General features: G+C 34.1%; 1 protein-coding gene and 1 pseudogene across 2 annotated transcripts; one reads left to right on the forward strand and one right to left on the reverse strand.

Annotated features, from left to right (window-relative positions):
* Nucleotides 1-2,032: 2,032 nt before the first annotated feature.
* Nucleotides 2,033-8,382, forward strand: VPE2 (vacoular processing enzyme 2). 2 transcript variants are annotated; one of them, NM_001288343.1, is given in 10 exon segments: nt 2,103-2,309; nt 4,584-4,748; nt 4,818-4,974; nt 5,803-5,888; nt 5,986-6,185; nt 6,744-6,792; nt 7,079-7,285; nt 7,591-7,854; nt 7,856-7,870; nt 7,873-8,246. In NM_001288343.1, coding segments are annotated over 10 exon segments (1,386 nt in total). In that variant the 5' UTR covers nt 2,103-2,114; the 3' UTR covers nt 7,921-8,246.
* A 245-nt stretch (nt 8,383-8,627) lies between these two features.
* LOC102579657 (vacuolar-processing enzyme-like) lies at nt 8,628-16,179 on the reverse strand (annotated as a pseudogene).
* Between the last annotated feature and the right edge of the window lie 468 nt (nt 16,180-16,647).

Raw genomic sequence — 16,647 nt, forward strand, 5'->3', positions numbered from 1 at the left:
GAAAAAACAGAGCACGTGTAGATTGTTTGTAAAAATTCTACCTATTTTTTAATCAACTCGAGATTAAAGATGAAAGTTGGTTGTGCTTGACAAAAAATTATTGGATTAAATGTTAAAATTTGTATTAGTTCTTAATCTTATTGTTGTATGATGTGAAAAAGGATATATATATTTTTCTATGTTTGTTGTATAAAACACCCATGGAGAAAAATTAAGCAGAGGAATCAAAGTTGGATTTATTTTGGTCAGTGGAAAGGATTTAATCGTGTGGGCTGAGTTAAAACAATTTAAATAATGTTTAGATTTAATTAGGAGAAAATGAACTCCACGTAGGTGCCACATAGGTAAATTTATATGGGAATAAGGAGATTTAAGAGATGAAGGGCAAATATGGCCTCAAGGTTGGATGGCAAGGGCAAATATATCAAAAAAGTATAACGAAGGATAAATATGACCCTTTTCTAAGAGTACAGGGGTAAATATGACCCTTTTCCATTAATGGAATAAATAAGAACTAACCAGGAAAAGTCAACAAAAAACAGTTTTAACTACTATTCTCTCATTCGTCTTTACTTGTTTGTTTGTTTGACTTGACACACTTAAGAAACAATAAATAGAAGGATAATTTTACTATATTATTCAGTTTAATTATCAGTTATTTAAATATGGAGAAGTAAATAGTATTTAATAATAAGAATAAAATAAACACAATATAATAAATTATCTTTTAATTTTTTAAAGTAAACAAATAAAATTGAATAACTATCTTTATTAACTAGACAAGTAAAGATAGACAGAAAAGCAATTTAATCTTTATAAGAAATATTAAATTTTCTCTATGAATAATTTTTTAAAGCAATAAAAAATTTGGAATGTGTATCATTTTTAATATTGATTTCATTGTAAAAATAGTATTTAATGATGGTGAATAAAAAACTAGTTATAAATTTATAACATGCGGCATGTTGTTGGAGACTCAACTGAACACACTTACAACTGGACTATCAGCCTCCACTTTGCTTCATTGTGTGCATTTATTTATATAACGAAATAACGCACGATATATTGCTTATGCATACGATCTAATTTTCCGATGAAGCTGACCACCCTTCACGGGCTGTAGCTCCGCCCCTGAACATAAATAAATAAACAAATAAAGGAAGCTAATGTCTTTATAAATGATTTCATCTCATAGTTTGAAATCATATATATGTAATTTTATTTCATAATTTCAAATTATGAGATAAAATCTCAAATTTCTCAAAAAGTTTGATTTATAAATTTCATATCGTGATTCTACAATTTTTGAACATAAAATTTGACTCACAAATTTATATTTTGTAAAATAACCCACAATTTTATTCTATCTATTTTTTTGCGATAACTTCAAAGGAGTGATGAAATATTCACATAATATGAACATGATAATATAGTTATTAATGATATTAACCATGCTCAATTTATAAAAAAGTAGTACGCTACTACTCATATTTAATTTTATTTTTTATTAATCTAAACTTCGATCAATATTTAAAAAAAAAATAAATAACTTTGTGATAATATATTATATTAGTGCAATGAATTTTTACATATTTATTAAGATTGTATAAAAAAACATTGAGACCATTTTAATAATTTTCACAACTTATTCAATTTTATCTAATACTGCTTAACCGCCCTTGTGCAAAAAAGGAGAACCAATTCTTAAGAGATAGTGTTAAACATTACTAATTTTAAGATTCTGAATTCAAATCACGAAAAAAACAAAAAACCTTTATCCCCAAAACCGTCCAGATTCTAACAATGAAAAAGACTTTAAGGAAATTAAGAAGTACTGAAAAGGAGAGGCTGTATCAGCAGCTACGTAAGAAGATTCAATTTTTTTAAAAAAGAAGATAAAATAACATTGGTCCACTTAATGGGACTCATCAACTACACTATCGTCTCATCAATAAAATACAAGTGAAATTGAATCTCAGCCGTCCACGTACCTCAGATGAATATTCTTTTTTACTCTATAAATGTACATATTCATTACGGAACCTTTTCTATAATAAAACACTCTTCTTTTATTTCTATTTTTAATTTTTAATTGTATTATCGGAGCTCGGATAATGAATCGTTCCATCGCCGGAGTTTTGTTCCTGATTGCGCTCTCGTTAAACGTCTCCGTTTCCGAGAGCCGTAATTTTTTGAAACTTCCGTCGGAAGGTTCTAGATTCTTCGATGCCGATGAGAATGACTCCGTCGGTACTAGATGGGCTATTTTGCTTGCCGGATCAAACGGTTATTGGAATTACCGTCACCAGGTGATTATACAATTTATTTGCTATTTTTTATTTTACTTTACTTTTGAAGCTTTTTTTGTTTGTGATGGTTGATGGAGGATAGTATAAATTGATTGAATATATGTTTAATGTTTTGTTTACCTTATGGTGTGTGGTTCAAGTGTCAAATTAGTGGGGACGGAGCTACAGTATAGTTTATTATGGCTTCCATTGACTTTTTTAGCAAAAAGTGTAGTATATGCTTTTGTGAGCTAATAAGAGACTATATTATAATATAATATAATATATATTTATAATGGATAAGCTGAGGTGCACGCAACATGTCACCCTATCTTGTCATTTGATATGGATTTTTTTTTATTTTCAATGAAAGAAAGTTGAAACTTGACTATTTTGAAATCCAGCCGCTAAAAGGATTTTTTGATAAAACGTCTTGAACATGAGACCTCTATTTAAGGAAAAACAATCCGATTTGATATGGATTTGTCAAACCTATCAAGAAAAGTTTATTATAACGCAAGAGGGACTTAACCATCTTTTGTGAAGGAGTTTAATTGAATCACCTTTTGAAAAATTACACTAGAGTAAAAATTAGTTTGTTGTTTCTGGATTTTGGAGGGTATAAAGATTGAGACTTAACTGTATGGTACTCTCTCTGTCTCTAATTATTTGTCCACTTTTGAATTGACACATCAATTGAGAAAACAATTAATGATATAGTGAGTTTACCATTTTACCCCTATTAATTATGAAATGGATGAAAAGTTCTACATTTTTCAAAGTAATTAATCATTTAATTGAGGGTATAATAGATAAAAAATAATTGTTCTTTCTTAATTTGTCAAAATGAACAAGTAATTAAGAACAATTATAAAAGGAAAAATGGACAAGTAATTAGTAACAGAGGGTGTACTTGATAGAGCTGAAAATGTGTGTCATCCGAATATTAGTTTGGATGTGGTAAGAGCTAGGCCACTATTGATGACAGTCATAACTCATAAGAGCCAAACTTGTTAAATCTTAATTTATCATCAGCGGATCACTTTGCTGTTGTGTAACCTTTTCCTTATTTGGGTTAATTATAACATGTTAGTGAGGGGTGTTAATTGTGGGGTTAACCATGATAGTGTATAACTGTATATTATCCATTAGTACATATTTATCTCGATTTAATATACTCATTTTAGTAAGGATCATTTTCAAGAAAGCTGGTGTGGGGTACCCTGCCACTGGTGTTAGTTGATATAAGGGAAAATGGTCTGATATACCCCTCAACTTTGTCATTTAGAGCTGATATAAAATGGCTCATATATACTCTTACTTATTTACAAATGGCTCACATATATCCTTTTCCTCTAACGGAAATGAAAAAAATTAATTTTAGTTTAATTTTAAAAAAAAATAATATAATCTCATATGGGTATATTAATCCTCCTCAAACATTTTTTTTTAAAACTTTTTTTTGTTTCAATGACTAATTTTGATGGTCAAATTTATTTATATTTCACTAATATTTTGTAAAACTTATTATAGATGACCAAATTTTTTCTTCAAATACAAAAATTAAATTACAATATAGACAAAAAAAAAAGTTTTAAATTATAATATAGCCACAAAAAAATAAGTTCAATTTTTTTTTTACTACTAAGGAATGAAGAAAAAAATAAAATAAGAATAAGAAACTCAAATAATGATGATCAAAGAAGTCAAAAATAATTTATGTACGAAAAAGATTAAAATATACCTTGAACTTTGCTATAAGAATCATATATACCCCTAAATGATTTTAAAAAAAAATTAAAAGTCAAAAATATGAATTTAAAACTATTCTTTTTACTTCCGTTAACTGAAGGGTATATGTGAGCTCATTTTGTAACGGTAGGGGTATATGTGAGCCGTATGTATAACGGTAAGGGTATATATGAGCCACTTTCATAACGAGGGGCATATCAGCTTCAAATGACAAAGTTGAGGGGTATATAATACTATTCTGTGGTGTAATTAAGGGGTCCTTTTCTTGTTTCTGAGTAGCAAGGTCTTTTACTTGTATGACCTTGCTAGACATACTAATATCTAACCATACTAAAGTACTGCAAATACTGGACATAATGTTAACATATCAAGAACAACTTAGTGTTAATTCTAACTAGTTGGTTACATATGTACGGACCATTCCTTTTGTTGTTTTGATAAATTGAATTCGAGATTGTCTAGAAAATAAAAAACTTCTCTTGATTATGGGAATCCACATGGTTACTTATAGATTGATAATATGTCCTACTATCCTTGACTCAGGCTGATATATGCCACGCATATCAACTGTTGAAGAAGGGTGGTCTCAAAGATGAGAACATTGTTGTGTTCATGTACGATGACATTGCAAACAATGAAGAGAACCCAAGGCAAGGAGTTATCATTAATAGCCCTCATGGTGAGGATGTTTACAAAGGAGTACCTAAGGTAAGTTTATTTCCGTAAATTTTACATCTACCTAGTAATAACTGTTTCTGATATTGTCTCTTGAGGCAGGATTACACGGGGGATGATGTTACTGTTAACAACTTTCTTGCTGCTCTCCTTGGGAACAAAACTGCAATTACCGGAGGCAGTGGAAAGGTGGTAGATAGTGGTCCAAATGATCATATCTTCATCTTTTATAGTGATCATGGAGGTGCTGGAGTGATTGGTAAGTAGCTTCTTTGTACTTCTTAATACTGATTTGTTTCATGAAAATCTTTGATCCTTTCCTGTTCACGTTTCCTCTAGGCCCATATCTAGAAATGCTTGTTTTTATATTGCTAGAAAAATGATGTCTACTGGTTCTTGTTCTTATAGACAAACAGGACGTAAATTGGTTATGCATCTAACTGTTATCTATTGAATATGCAACAGTTCTTCAAAATTTTGTTTCCACAGCAAATGTTTGGGAAACTCCTATTGGTATTGAAAAAAAAGGGGCACTCGACTTTTACTAGTTGTGTCAATAGGGCAACTAGTAGTTTCTTGATTTTATCATCGACATATTATATTTCTAGGATTCACAATTATTATCTACAAGCATATACCTTTCTCGAGTGGAACCTATTCGTTTTACCTGTTAAACTATATTCCCAAGATTAATATGCCTTCCTAATTAACAATAACATGTTTTAGTGTTTTGAATATGATATAGGCTGCTATACTCAACAAGAAATCACTAGCTAAGTTAATTCAGAATCTGTCTCATTTTAGTGGTTTTATTATGTCTCTTATGAACCATCTTCTGTTTTGATCTTTCAAGTTTTGAGCAATCACTGTTGTATGTTAAGTTCTATCATTTGTATGGATCATGAGTGAGTTGGTTCTTTTGGGGATGAATGTAGATAATGAGACAGGACATGTTTTGTTGGATCAAAGTGTTGAAGGCTTGCTGTTGTCAATTATATTTTGCATTTGATTGGTCTTTTTAAATTGCATGAAGAATATTTTATAGTTCCTTCACTTCATATACTGATCACAGTGTCATGTTTTCTAGGGATGCCTACCGATCCTTACCTCTATGCAAATGATCTGATTGATGCTCTGAAGAAGAAGCATGCTTCCGGAACATATAAAAGCTTGGTGAGCTGAGCTTTAATATTTCCTGCAGACTTGTGCTGCTATAGGTTGTTTGAGTACTTTTCCATTCTCTGAGTTATTTCTTGTTGTCTATTTACAGGTATTTTACCTTGAAGCTTGTGAGTCTGGAAGTATGTTTGAGGGTCTTCTTCCCGAAGGTTTAAACATCTATGCCACAACAGCATCAAATGCTGATGAGAGCAGCTGGGGAACCTATTGCCCAGGGGAGTTCCCTAGTCCTCCTATCGAATATGGCACTTGCCTGGGAGACTTGTATAGTATTTCCTGGATGGAGGACAGGTACATGTGGTTTTTCTGCGTTACATAAATGCCATGTGAAAAACTATAAGAAATATGAGTTCACGATGAATTTTGACTATGAAGTTTATCTAATGTGTTGGCTTCTTAGTTGTCTATGTTTGGAATCATAAGTTTGCCAGTCTTATAAATATCACGGCAATCGAAATTGAAGATATTCTCAATGTGTAAACAACGTCTGTATCAGCAGACAACTATGTTTGAAAAACTTTAGTTCATCGAGTCCTATAAGTATCTTTGCCATAGGAATTGAATACATTCTGTGATTCTACACCAGAGATCATATAACTCTCAAGTTAGTGCTCGAGAGTTGGTGAGTTGCCAATGCGAGCTGGGGCTTGTTATATGAGGATTTCTTTCCATTTGTTATTCCTTTACGTTCAACTTTTTTCATTATGCAATTATTAAATATGCCACTTAGCGACCTTAACCAGTTGAGATTAAGGCATAGTTATCATTAGTATAAATCTGCTTATGAAATTATTTTATTAATTTCAGCAGCATAATTTTTTGTTGACTCTGTTCTTTGTATCTGAGCAGTGAAAGACACAACCTGCGGACTGAAACTTTGAAGCAGCAATATCACCTGGTAAGAGCTAATGGACATGAAGAATTGGGATAATCTATTATAGAATTGATGGCTCAGTAGAAAAGTAAAAAGTAATAGTAGTAAAAAGAACTTAGAAAGTGAAGCCAATATCTCTCAGTTGTGCAAAGTGGGAGAAAGGGTAAAGGGAGGAAGTAGATTCCATTTTATATTTATTTAGCTACTACTGCAAATAATCAATGGGCGTTATTTCTGAAATGCACTTCTTTTTTATGATGCCATTTGAGAATTGTGAGCACGGCATCAGCTCTAATGCCTGGTTATGCAGGTCAAAGAGAGAACTGCCAGTGGGAATCCTGCCTATGGTTCGCATGTCATGCAATATGGTGATGTACATCTCAGCAAGGATGTTCTATTCTTATATATGGGTACCGATCCTGCAAATGATAATTCTACTTTTATGGATGACAATTCCATGCGAGTATCAAAGGCTGTCAACCAGCGTGATGCAGATCTTGTGCATTTCTGGTACAAGGTGTGCTCCAAGTTTATATGTGTTTTTATGATACAAGTTAGTATCCCAAGGACGAAAGAAGTAATTTACCTAAACATATAAAACGGAAGGAAATAAAGGTTTTGATTTTTGAAGCACATTTGGGATACAAGTTAGTATCCCAAGGACGAAAGAAGTAATATACGTTTGCACCATTAGGTGCCAATGAGTAATTTAGTTGATAACTGAGTTTGAGGGATGTATATTGAGTGTGTGATTTTGTATCTGATGTTCTTCACCATGTGATATCTTTCTGACTTAATTGTTCTGTTTGTCTAAACTGGCAGTTCCACAAGGCTCCTGAAGGCTCTGTTAGGAAAACTGAGGCTCAGAAACAGTTAAATGAAGCAATATCACATAGAATGCACTTAGACAACAGCATTGCCCTTGTCGGTAAGCTTCTGTTTGGAATTAAAAAAGGTCCAGAGGTGCTGACTAGTGTCCGCCCTGCTGGTCAGCCTCTTGTAGACGATTGGGACTGCCTTAAATCCTATGTAAGTACACCAACCCCATTTTCATCAATATCTTTTGAATTTTCTTGTGGGTAGGAAACAAATTTATTCTTGTATGGGGGTATGAGGCACAAATCATTGGTATTGGATATATTGTTAGTTTGAATGGTTTCATAGCGGCAATTCCTGTGTTGTACAGGTAAGAACATTTGAAACACATTGTGGATCGTTATCTCAGTATGGAATGAAACATATGCGCTCTGTTGCTAACATATGCAACGCTGGAATTAAGATGGAGCAGATGGTGGAGGCATCAGCACAAGCTTGTCCCAGTGTTCCATCCAATACTTGGAGTTCCCTCCAGAGGGGTTTTAGTGCATGATTGGCATGTAATGCGAAATATGCACGCCTAGATGCTAGCAAAATTATTCGTAATTATCAAATATGAAGATTGATATGGTGATTGTAAAATTGCTTCCTTGTAAATACAGCTTAGAAGCACATCAATATTGAGTGGAAATGTACTAGATGAACATTTCTTATTGTAAATATTGTTATAGTTGGTGATCATTGTAAATAACTCTTTGCTATGCAAAAGTTCTACCTGAACAAACTTTCTTTCATCTATATTTCTCCCCATACTTCTTTTTGCATATAGAAGCTTTGGAGTGGTGAGAATGCAAATCATATTCAAAATTGTTCAAATAAGAAGGGCTTAAATTGTGTATGATAACTCGGAGAAGTTCTACATTCTTAATGAGTTGGTGGGATCTACTTATGCATGTAGTAGCTGCTAAAAGCTTCATCATTTCCAACCAAAAAAACCAGACAAAACTTGGTAAATGCATAAAAAATTAAGAAGCCATGCCATTATAATTGAGAAAATAAAGCTTTAGTACATGCAAAATATCTGCTTCTAAGCAGTCTTTTTCTGAATGTAGCTATCAACTAAAAGAGAAAAAAATTGCAGTCATGACACAAACTGGCAAAACATACTATTTGCCAAAAGTATTCTCTACTAAGTTGAACATGCTTGAGCAGACATAGCAGCCATTTTCTCACTCGTAATCCCAGCATTGCAGATGTTGGCGATACCACGTACATGTTTCCTTCCATAAGCTGTTAATCTTCCGCATTGTACCTCAAATATCTTGACCTATTATAAGGAGTTGAGTAGTCATGTTCTCATCAAAAGAATAAAACACGAAAATTGAACTGAAATACCACAGAAAACATTGCTTTCTTTTGGCCAAGTTAAATACTTACATAGGACTTGAGGCAATCCCAGTTGTCAACAAGTGGGTGTCCAGCAGGTCGAACGCTGTGTAGTACCTCATTACCTTTTTCAACACCAAAAAGAAGCTCCCCTAGATGTTTTACATTGTTGTCCACTTGACTTCTCTTTGACATAACTTCATTTAGTTTCACACGAGCTTTATATTTCTCAGCGGAGCCTTTAGGAGTATTGTTGTGCTGCAAACATTAAGGAAAAACATAACTGAAATCATGTGTAGGAAGATGAATTCTCCATCAAAAAGAGATAGGAACGTACTTTGGTGAGCAAATAGAAAAGTTCAGTACTGTGCTGATCCACATTCCTTGATGATGATGTCGAGAATGACTTTGCATCCACAGAGTCATGAATGTGATTTTTGGAAGTTTCACCCATATACGTGGCGAGAGGATCAAAACTCACCACTTTATCACCATATTCTTGGACATGGGAGCCATAGTTATAATATGTTAAGTTGGCAGCAGTTCTTTTTGCAACCTGAGAGACCAAATGAAATCATTGTATTTTTTAAACAAATAGTTTAGAGCATATACAATATAAACTCTTACTCGACTATACTGCTGATGCACGCTGTTAGTTTTTCGATCTTGTACATCACTGTTCATAGGTGCAAACAATAATTAGTTTGACATAATACGTCATTTCCAAGTATAAATGATAGGAAAAAAAAAATACAAGAATTTGTACTTGGCATACTCCTTCCTAACAATATGGACTACGAGAACAGAGGTTACAAAAATTGTTTATACCTATCTTCCATCCAAGCAAACACCCTTAAACTCGAGAGGGGGACACTGACCCAATCAGGAATCAACAGGAGTACTCTCGCCACAGTATGTGCCATAACTGTCTTCATCAGGTTTCGCTGCAGTCATGACATAAATATCAAGTCCTTCGGGGAGAAGACCATTAAACATGCTTCCAGACTCACAGGCTTCTAGGTAAAACACCTGAACATCATCCAACATAAAATACAAACTTTAAATTTCACTGATCAAACATTCGCGCAAGCCTGAAAAAACTAAAGCAAGCGAGTTACCAGTCTGTCATACGTCCCTGAAGCATGCTTCTTTTTCAACACATTAACTAGATCATGTGCATAAATCACTTCATTTGGCATTGCTGATAATAATAAAAACACGAAAACAATTATGCATATCCTAATCAGTTTCAAAGAATCACAAATCAAGCTTCGATTTACAATGAGTATAATTAGCTTAATTTTCCAATTGCCTAACCATGTCATTAGGCGGCAAGTTCCTAACATCAATTACTTGTACGCATTCACAACTACAGCCACACTTGGGATTTGGAATTTCTCGTTAGAATGTGACATTTTCACAACTTCAAAATGGGGTTTTATTTCTCACACAATCATTCCACTAATACTTATTATGTTAGGAAGTCACATTTCTTCTTGATTCCAATTCTTTTCAGCAAACAAACTGACTTTCTAAGATACTCTAATAAATACTCCCTCCGTCTCAATTGAAGTGTCACGGAGTTTAAGACTAAGCAAAATTAATGTTAGGAAGATACTTACCAATAATTCCAGGGCCACCATGATCAGCATAGTAGATGAAGATATGGTCATTTGGACCACTCTTCAAAACTTTCCCACTTCCCCCAACAACACCACTTTTGTTGGCAAGGATGACATTGAAAAAGTTTTTAGCATTAACATCATCACCTACATAATCCTGCCTCAACAAAAAGAGAAGAGAAAACCCCTCAATTAGCTAACAAACACTCTAATAATCCAAAAAATTGAACACAAAAAGAACAAACCTTAAGGACACCTTTGTAAACATCATGGCCATGTGGGTTATTGATGATGACACCAGGTCTAGGGTTTTCTGTATTGTTAGCAATATCATCGTACATGAATACAATGATATTCTCATCCTTAAGACCACCAGTCTTCAGTATTTGGTAAGCGTGACACACATCAGCCTGAAATCATGCAATCAAGTTACATTCAAATTTTTGTAGTTATCGCCCGCTTGTTTAACTTAACACAAAGTTTAAAACAGAAAACAACATTATTAAAATTTGTAGACTAGCTATAAATCATTAATAACAATATAAGAGTATTTTAAATTTAAATTATTTTCGTTTGTACAAAGGTAATTTGGACTTTATTACTTTCTCCGACTTCATTCATTATATGTCTATTAAACACAAAATGTTGTAAAATAACGTGATTTTAGACTTTAAGTTGGTAGTAATTTGATATTTTCTAATACCAAAAGAGTTTAAAATTGTAAGTCAAATCAAAGTGTCATATTTTTATACTTATAAATCAAATCAAATCAATTATAGTTGGATTTTTCAACTCTGAATTTTTGTGGAATTCTTTTTTTTCTTTTTTTTTGTGGTTCGATGTGATTCATCTTTAAGCAATAGTTGTAGGATAATCAAATTCAACTATCTCAAGACATGTATGACACTTAAAAAATCAATAATAGCCACATGATTCACAAAATACAACAAAGTTGATAGATGTTGATGAAGATATTATCAAACCACTCCAGTCACCACAAATAAATCGTCAAACATTCACATCGTCGTAAGCCAACCACACCAATAATGTCATCTATCCATCATCAAGACTATCAATTAACGCTCGTAAGAAATTGAATCATAAAAAAATGTTAGGCGATATATATTTTATAAAATAAAATAAAATTAGGATGACAACCTGATGCCTATAATTAGTCCATTCATTGGAGCCAGCAACTAGGACAGCCCATTTTGTTCCTTTTGTTTTTTGGGTTAAGAACTGAGAGATACTACGACCTTCAATATTAACAAATATTGAGACCAAAACAAGGAAAAATACACCAATAATACTATACCTAGATATCATTGTGTTTGAAATTAGCAAAGAAACCAATCAATTAGGATGGAGAATATTGAGCTTGGTGTATGGCAAATTTATAGCAAATATGACAAGAACTTGACAATTATTTATTGCACTGGCATTTGGTTATAGATTATGAGGATATTAATTTTTTTTAATAAATGCTTGTTAGACCATATCTTTTGAGGAATTAGCTTTAAATATTTATTTGACCAATCTTTAAATAATTATTTGACCAATTTGACAGGATTTTCTCTTATATTTAATTAGTAAAATTACTCGCATCTCGCGCGGGAATTTAATATCAAAGAATTTATAAAATAATACTTATAACCTATCAGTCATTAAAACTAAAACACTATATTATCTTACATACAAGATTACATAGTAAATAACATTAATAATGTAAAGGAAAATGATAATTATAACTAGGGGTGTTCATGGTTCGATTTGGATCAGTTATTAGTTAAAACCTAAACCAAACCAATTTAATCGGTTTTTAAATTTCTAAAACCACTATAGATACTCAACTCAAATGCAGAATTAAACAATAGTGAAGGTGTAGTTTATATAAAGCATTTAAAACAGTAAGGAACAACTCAGTGGGAGTTTCTTTAACCGACAACCACCATTATGAGCTATGTGATGATACATCGTCTCGCCCACACTGCTGGAACTGTCCTATAACTTGCCGGATATAGAACACCCAACTATGTGGATCCACTAGTCTATGCTAAAAAGCACTAAGGAATCATTTAAAAAGTATGACCATTTAATTTATACCCACGTTGGCTACATGGTTTATGGAGACATTGAGTTGTTATGAACTCGTCCCCACATCGGTGCTCAATACTACTCCCAAAATACTCAGCTCATATGTTTAAAAACAAAAACTCTTTCTGTGATTTGAGATAATTACTCAAAAACTAGCTCAAAGACTCTCTTGGAAATCAGTGTTTCCTCTCTTGTTTAAAATGTAAAAACATTTACTCATTTGGGAATACTTAGTCCCCATATAAACTCTTTTGAAGAAAAGAACTTCATTTGTTACTCTTACTCAACTCAACTCAAGTCTTAAAACAAGTTTAAAACATTTGCAAAAGACTTCTTGAAAAGACTCTATGAACTTTCTAGACTTGGCTCTTAACTTTCCTTGAATTTGAATTTATGGATTCAAGGATTGTGATTTGTCATAGGAAAGATCTCGTGATGTTTAGAAGTATTTTTAGATAGTTAAACATGAGAAACGATCTAGAAATCACTGTTTGGAAGCAAGTCCGCGACGCAGAGATGCATTTAAATATTTGGTCGCGAAATAAAATTTGAGGAAGAAGGGTCCGTGACCGCTCCGCGACGTGGAGAGAAAATTTCCTATCATGAGGAATAGGTCCGCGGTGTGGACCTGGTACCCAGATTCGCCTGACTTTTTCCTTCTTCGTTTTCTAACCCCAATTCACCTAAACTCAGTTCTTTTTCTCAAATTCTCTTTAAATTCAGATACCCAATATATATGCAAAAGAATCTAACTCAAACAACTCAAGGAAATAACACTATTACCTCAATAAACTCCTTAATCTCAACCCAAATTCAAGAACGAAAGCAATTCAAGAACACACATCAAGAAGATTCAAACTTCCAATCTTTTATGACGACTTCACGCTGAAATAAACATGTTTAGCACATGGATGAAAGAACCCAACGTTATGAAAGTCTCACATACCTCGTAGGATTGAATCCTTGGCGAAATCCACAACCAAATTCGCAAGAACTTGACGAATCTTAAACTTTTCTTCTCCTTTCTCCTCTTGAGTTCTTTCTCCAAAAATCCTAGCGTGTTTTGGTAAATGCGTAAACTGAACTAACTCAATTTAGACCCCAATTAAACTTCTAAAACTGAAATAAACTAATTGAGTATGGAAAAGACCATAATACCCTTCCAAAATCCGATTTAGACTTTCCTTATCTAGACAATCCGACTTCAAATGGGAATATCTCCTTCATCCAAACTCGAAATTGAGAAAACTCAGTGGCGTTGGAAAGATATTTCAAAGATCTTTCCTATACTATCTTGTAGTACACCTAAATCATCCTGAGCTAGGAGTTATGGTCATTTAAAGTTGACCCAAAACTCATACGTAGCTTAACTTTGTCAAACTTTCCAAATTTGATTATTTCCAAAAACGATTTGTTTCTAATTCTAAGTCTTTCTAGTAGCGGGGTGTTACAATATCTCCCCCTTGGAAATATTCATCCTCGAATGAGATTACTCTTAGTAGGCTAAGGCGTAACATCTAACACCTAGCTTAAACACCCAACAACAAAAATGTAAATACAACATGCCAACTTAATAAAAGCCAAGAAAAGAATTAGTACCTTAATTTGAAACTTCTTCGGATTCGAAGAGATGTGGGTATCTCTTCTTCATATCCTCCTCAGCTTCCCGCTTGCTGCTTGCTGTCTACTTCGCGAGCCTTCACTGCCCCGTTCTGTAACTTCCCTTCTTTCGTCCGTCCACGAGGCTGTAAAAAGAGAGAAAAAGTAACTTCCTCAACAAACTGATTTCTCCATAGAACTTTGGCTGATGCAATCTCTTTCGTTCTCAACTTGCGAATTTGGCGATCCAGGATCTGAACATGAATCTCCTCATAAGATAAGATATCCTTGATACCAATATCTTCGGTAGGTATGATAAGTGAAGGGTCTCCATGCACTTCTTCAACATGGAAATATGAAATACCGAATGGACCGCTACTAACTCTTGTGGTAGCTCTAACTCATAAGCTACATTGCCAATTCTCTTGGATATTCTATAAGGACCAATATATCGGGGACTAAGCTTCCTCTTATTACCAAATCTCATAACACTCTTCATGGATGAAACCTTCAAGTATACCCAATCATCTACTTCAAACTGTAACTCCTTCTCCTAACATCAATGTAGGATTTCTGATGACTCTGCGCTGTTTTCAACCTCTCTTGAATGACTTTCACTTTCTCCATAGCTTGATGAACTAATTACGGTCCTCAACCCAGCTTCACCAACCTCAAACCATCCAGTTGGAAATCTGCACTTTCTCCCATAAAGAGCTTCATAAAGAGCCACCTGAATGCTAGAATGGTAACTGTTGTTATAAGCAAACTCAATGAGAGGTAGGTGATCATCCTAATTACCCTTGAAATCAATCATAGAGGCCCTCAACATATCTTCTAGAGTCTGAATAGTGCGCTCTGCTACACCATCTGTTTGAGGATTAAAAGTAGTACTTAAGTTCACCTTTGAACCCAAGCCTTTTTAGAATGACTTCCAAAACTATGCAGTAAATTGTGCTCCTCTATCTGAAATAATCGATACCGGATCCCCATGAAGTCTGACTACCTCTTGGATATACAACTTAGCATAATCTTCTGCTAAATAGGTAGTTTTTACCGTAAAAAGTGGGATGATTTCGTCATTCTATCAACAATCACCCAAATAGAATCATGCTTTCTGCGAGACCTTGGTAAACCTGTGATAAAATCCATATTGATCATCTCCCACTTCCATTCCGGAAGTTCTATATTCTGAGCCATACCACCTGGTCTTTGGTGCTCTACTTTAACTTGTTGACAATTTAGACATTTAGCAACGAACTCAACAATACCTTTCTTCATACTATTGCACTAATATTATATGATTCCAGAAGATGATTTAGAATTGGGTCAATCACGTTTATTAGAAGTCAACACTAGAGTGGTTCTACCAGCAAAGAGCCATATACGTTTTATTGTAACATCTGCTGATGTACCTCATAATTGGGTTGTACCTTCCTTAGGTGTCAAATGTGATGTTGTACCTGGCCACTTAAACCATACCTCTATTTCGGTACAACGAGAAGGAGTTTACTATGGTCAGTGCAGTGAGATTTGTGGAACTAATCATGCCTTTATGCTTATCGTTGTAGAAGTTGTTCCTAGGAAAGATTATGGCTATTAGGTATCCAATCAATTAATCCCACAAATCGGGGAAGCTTAAGTGGAAATGAAAGAGGAGGTTGAGGGAAGCCACTAAATTGAGAGCTTCGCTCGCTCACTCTAACGCTCGTTTAGTAGATAGCGAGTGGAGTGCATAAGCCCCTTTAGAGATAGGGGTGATACTACACGAGCTCGTAAGTAAAGTACGAAACGAGCCTTGTCTACGAAGCAGAGCGACCTCATCTTGCTTTTTTCTGGCGAAGCTTCTAGCTCTAAATAATAGGAATTCAGGTATGGCAGGAATACTGTTGACCATTACGAGCGATAGCGAAGCCAAGCCGTATAAAGGCAAGCAACCCTTATAGCAATAACAAACGGTCTACTTATAGCCTATCAACAGGTCAGTCAATATCAGTAGAGGTCCTCTTGCCTAAAAAAAGAGTCAGCCCAACATGGACAATGATAGACAGACCAAAGATTTACGTAGTCCTTGAAAGCTTGCTTTGTGCACCGGCATAGCAGAATTCAAATCCGCTGGCTCAGATGAGTGGCTCTTGGCTTCGTAAACATATCTATGTTCTTACTTTTTCACTACCAATGAGTAGGCAGCTCTGGATGCTTATGGAGATATGGCTTTGGTAAAGATCTGCTTAGCGTGTGCTACTTAGAATAGAGATAGTCAGACTCTAACTTGAGAATGTTATAGCGCTGTGAAATAAGGACATTCTGATCGACCTGATTGGCTCTCGTTCTGGTTTGGCGGAAAGGGGAAAAGCACAAAATC

The sequence above is a fragment of the Solanum tuberosum genome, unplaced genomic scaffold, assembly GCF_000226075.1.
Source record: "Solanum tuberosum cultivar DM 1-3 516 R44 unplaced genomic scaffold, SolTub_3.0 scf00198, whole genome shotgun sequence".
Classification (NCBI taxonomy): Eukaryota; Viridiplantae; Streptophyta; class Magnoliopsida; order Solanales; family Solanaceae; genus Solanum; species Solanum tuberosum.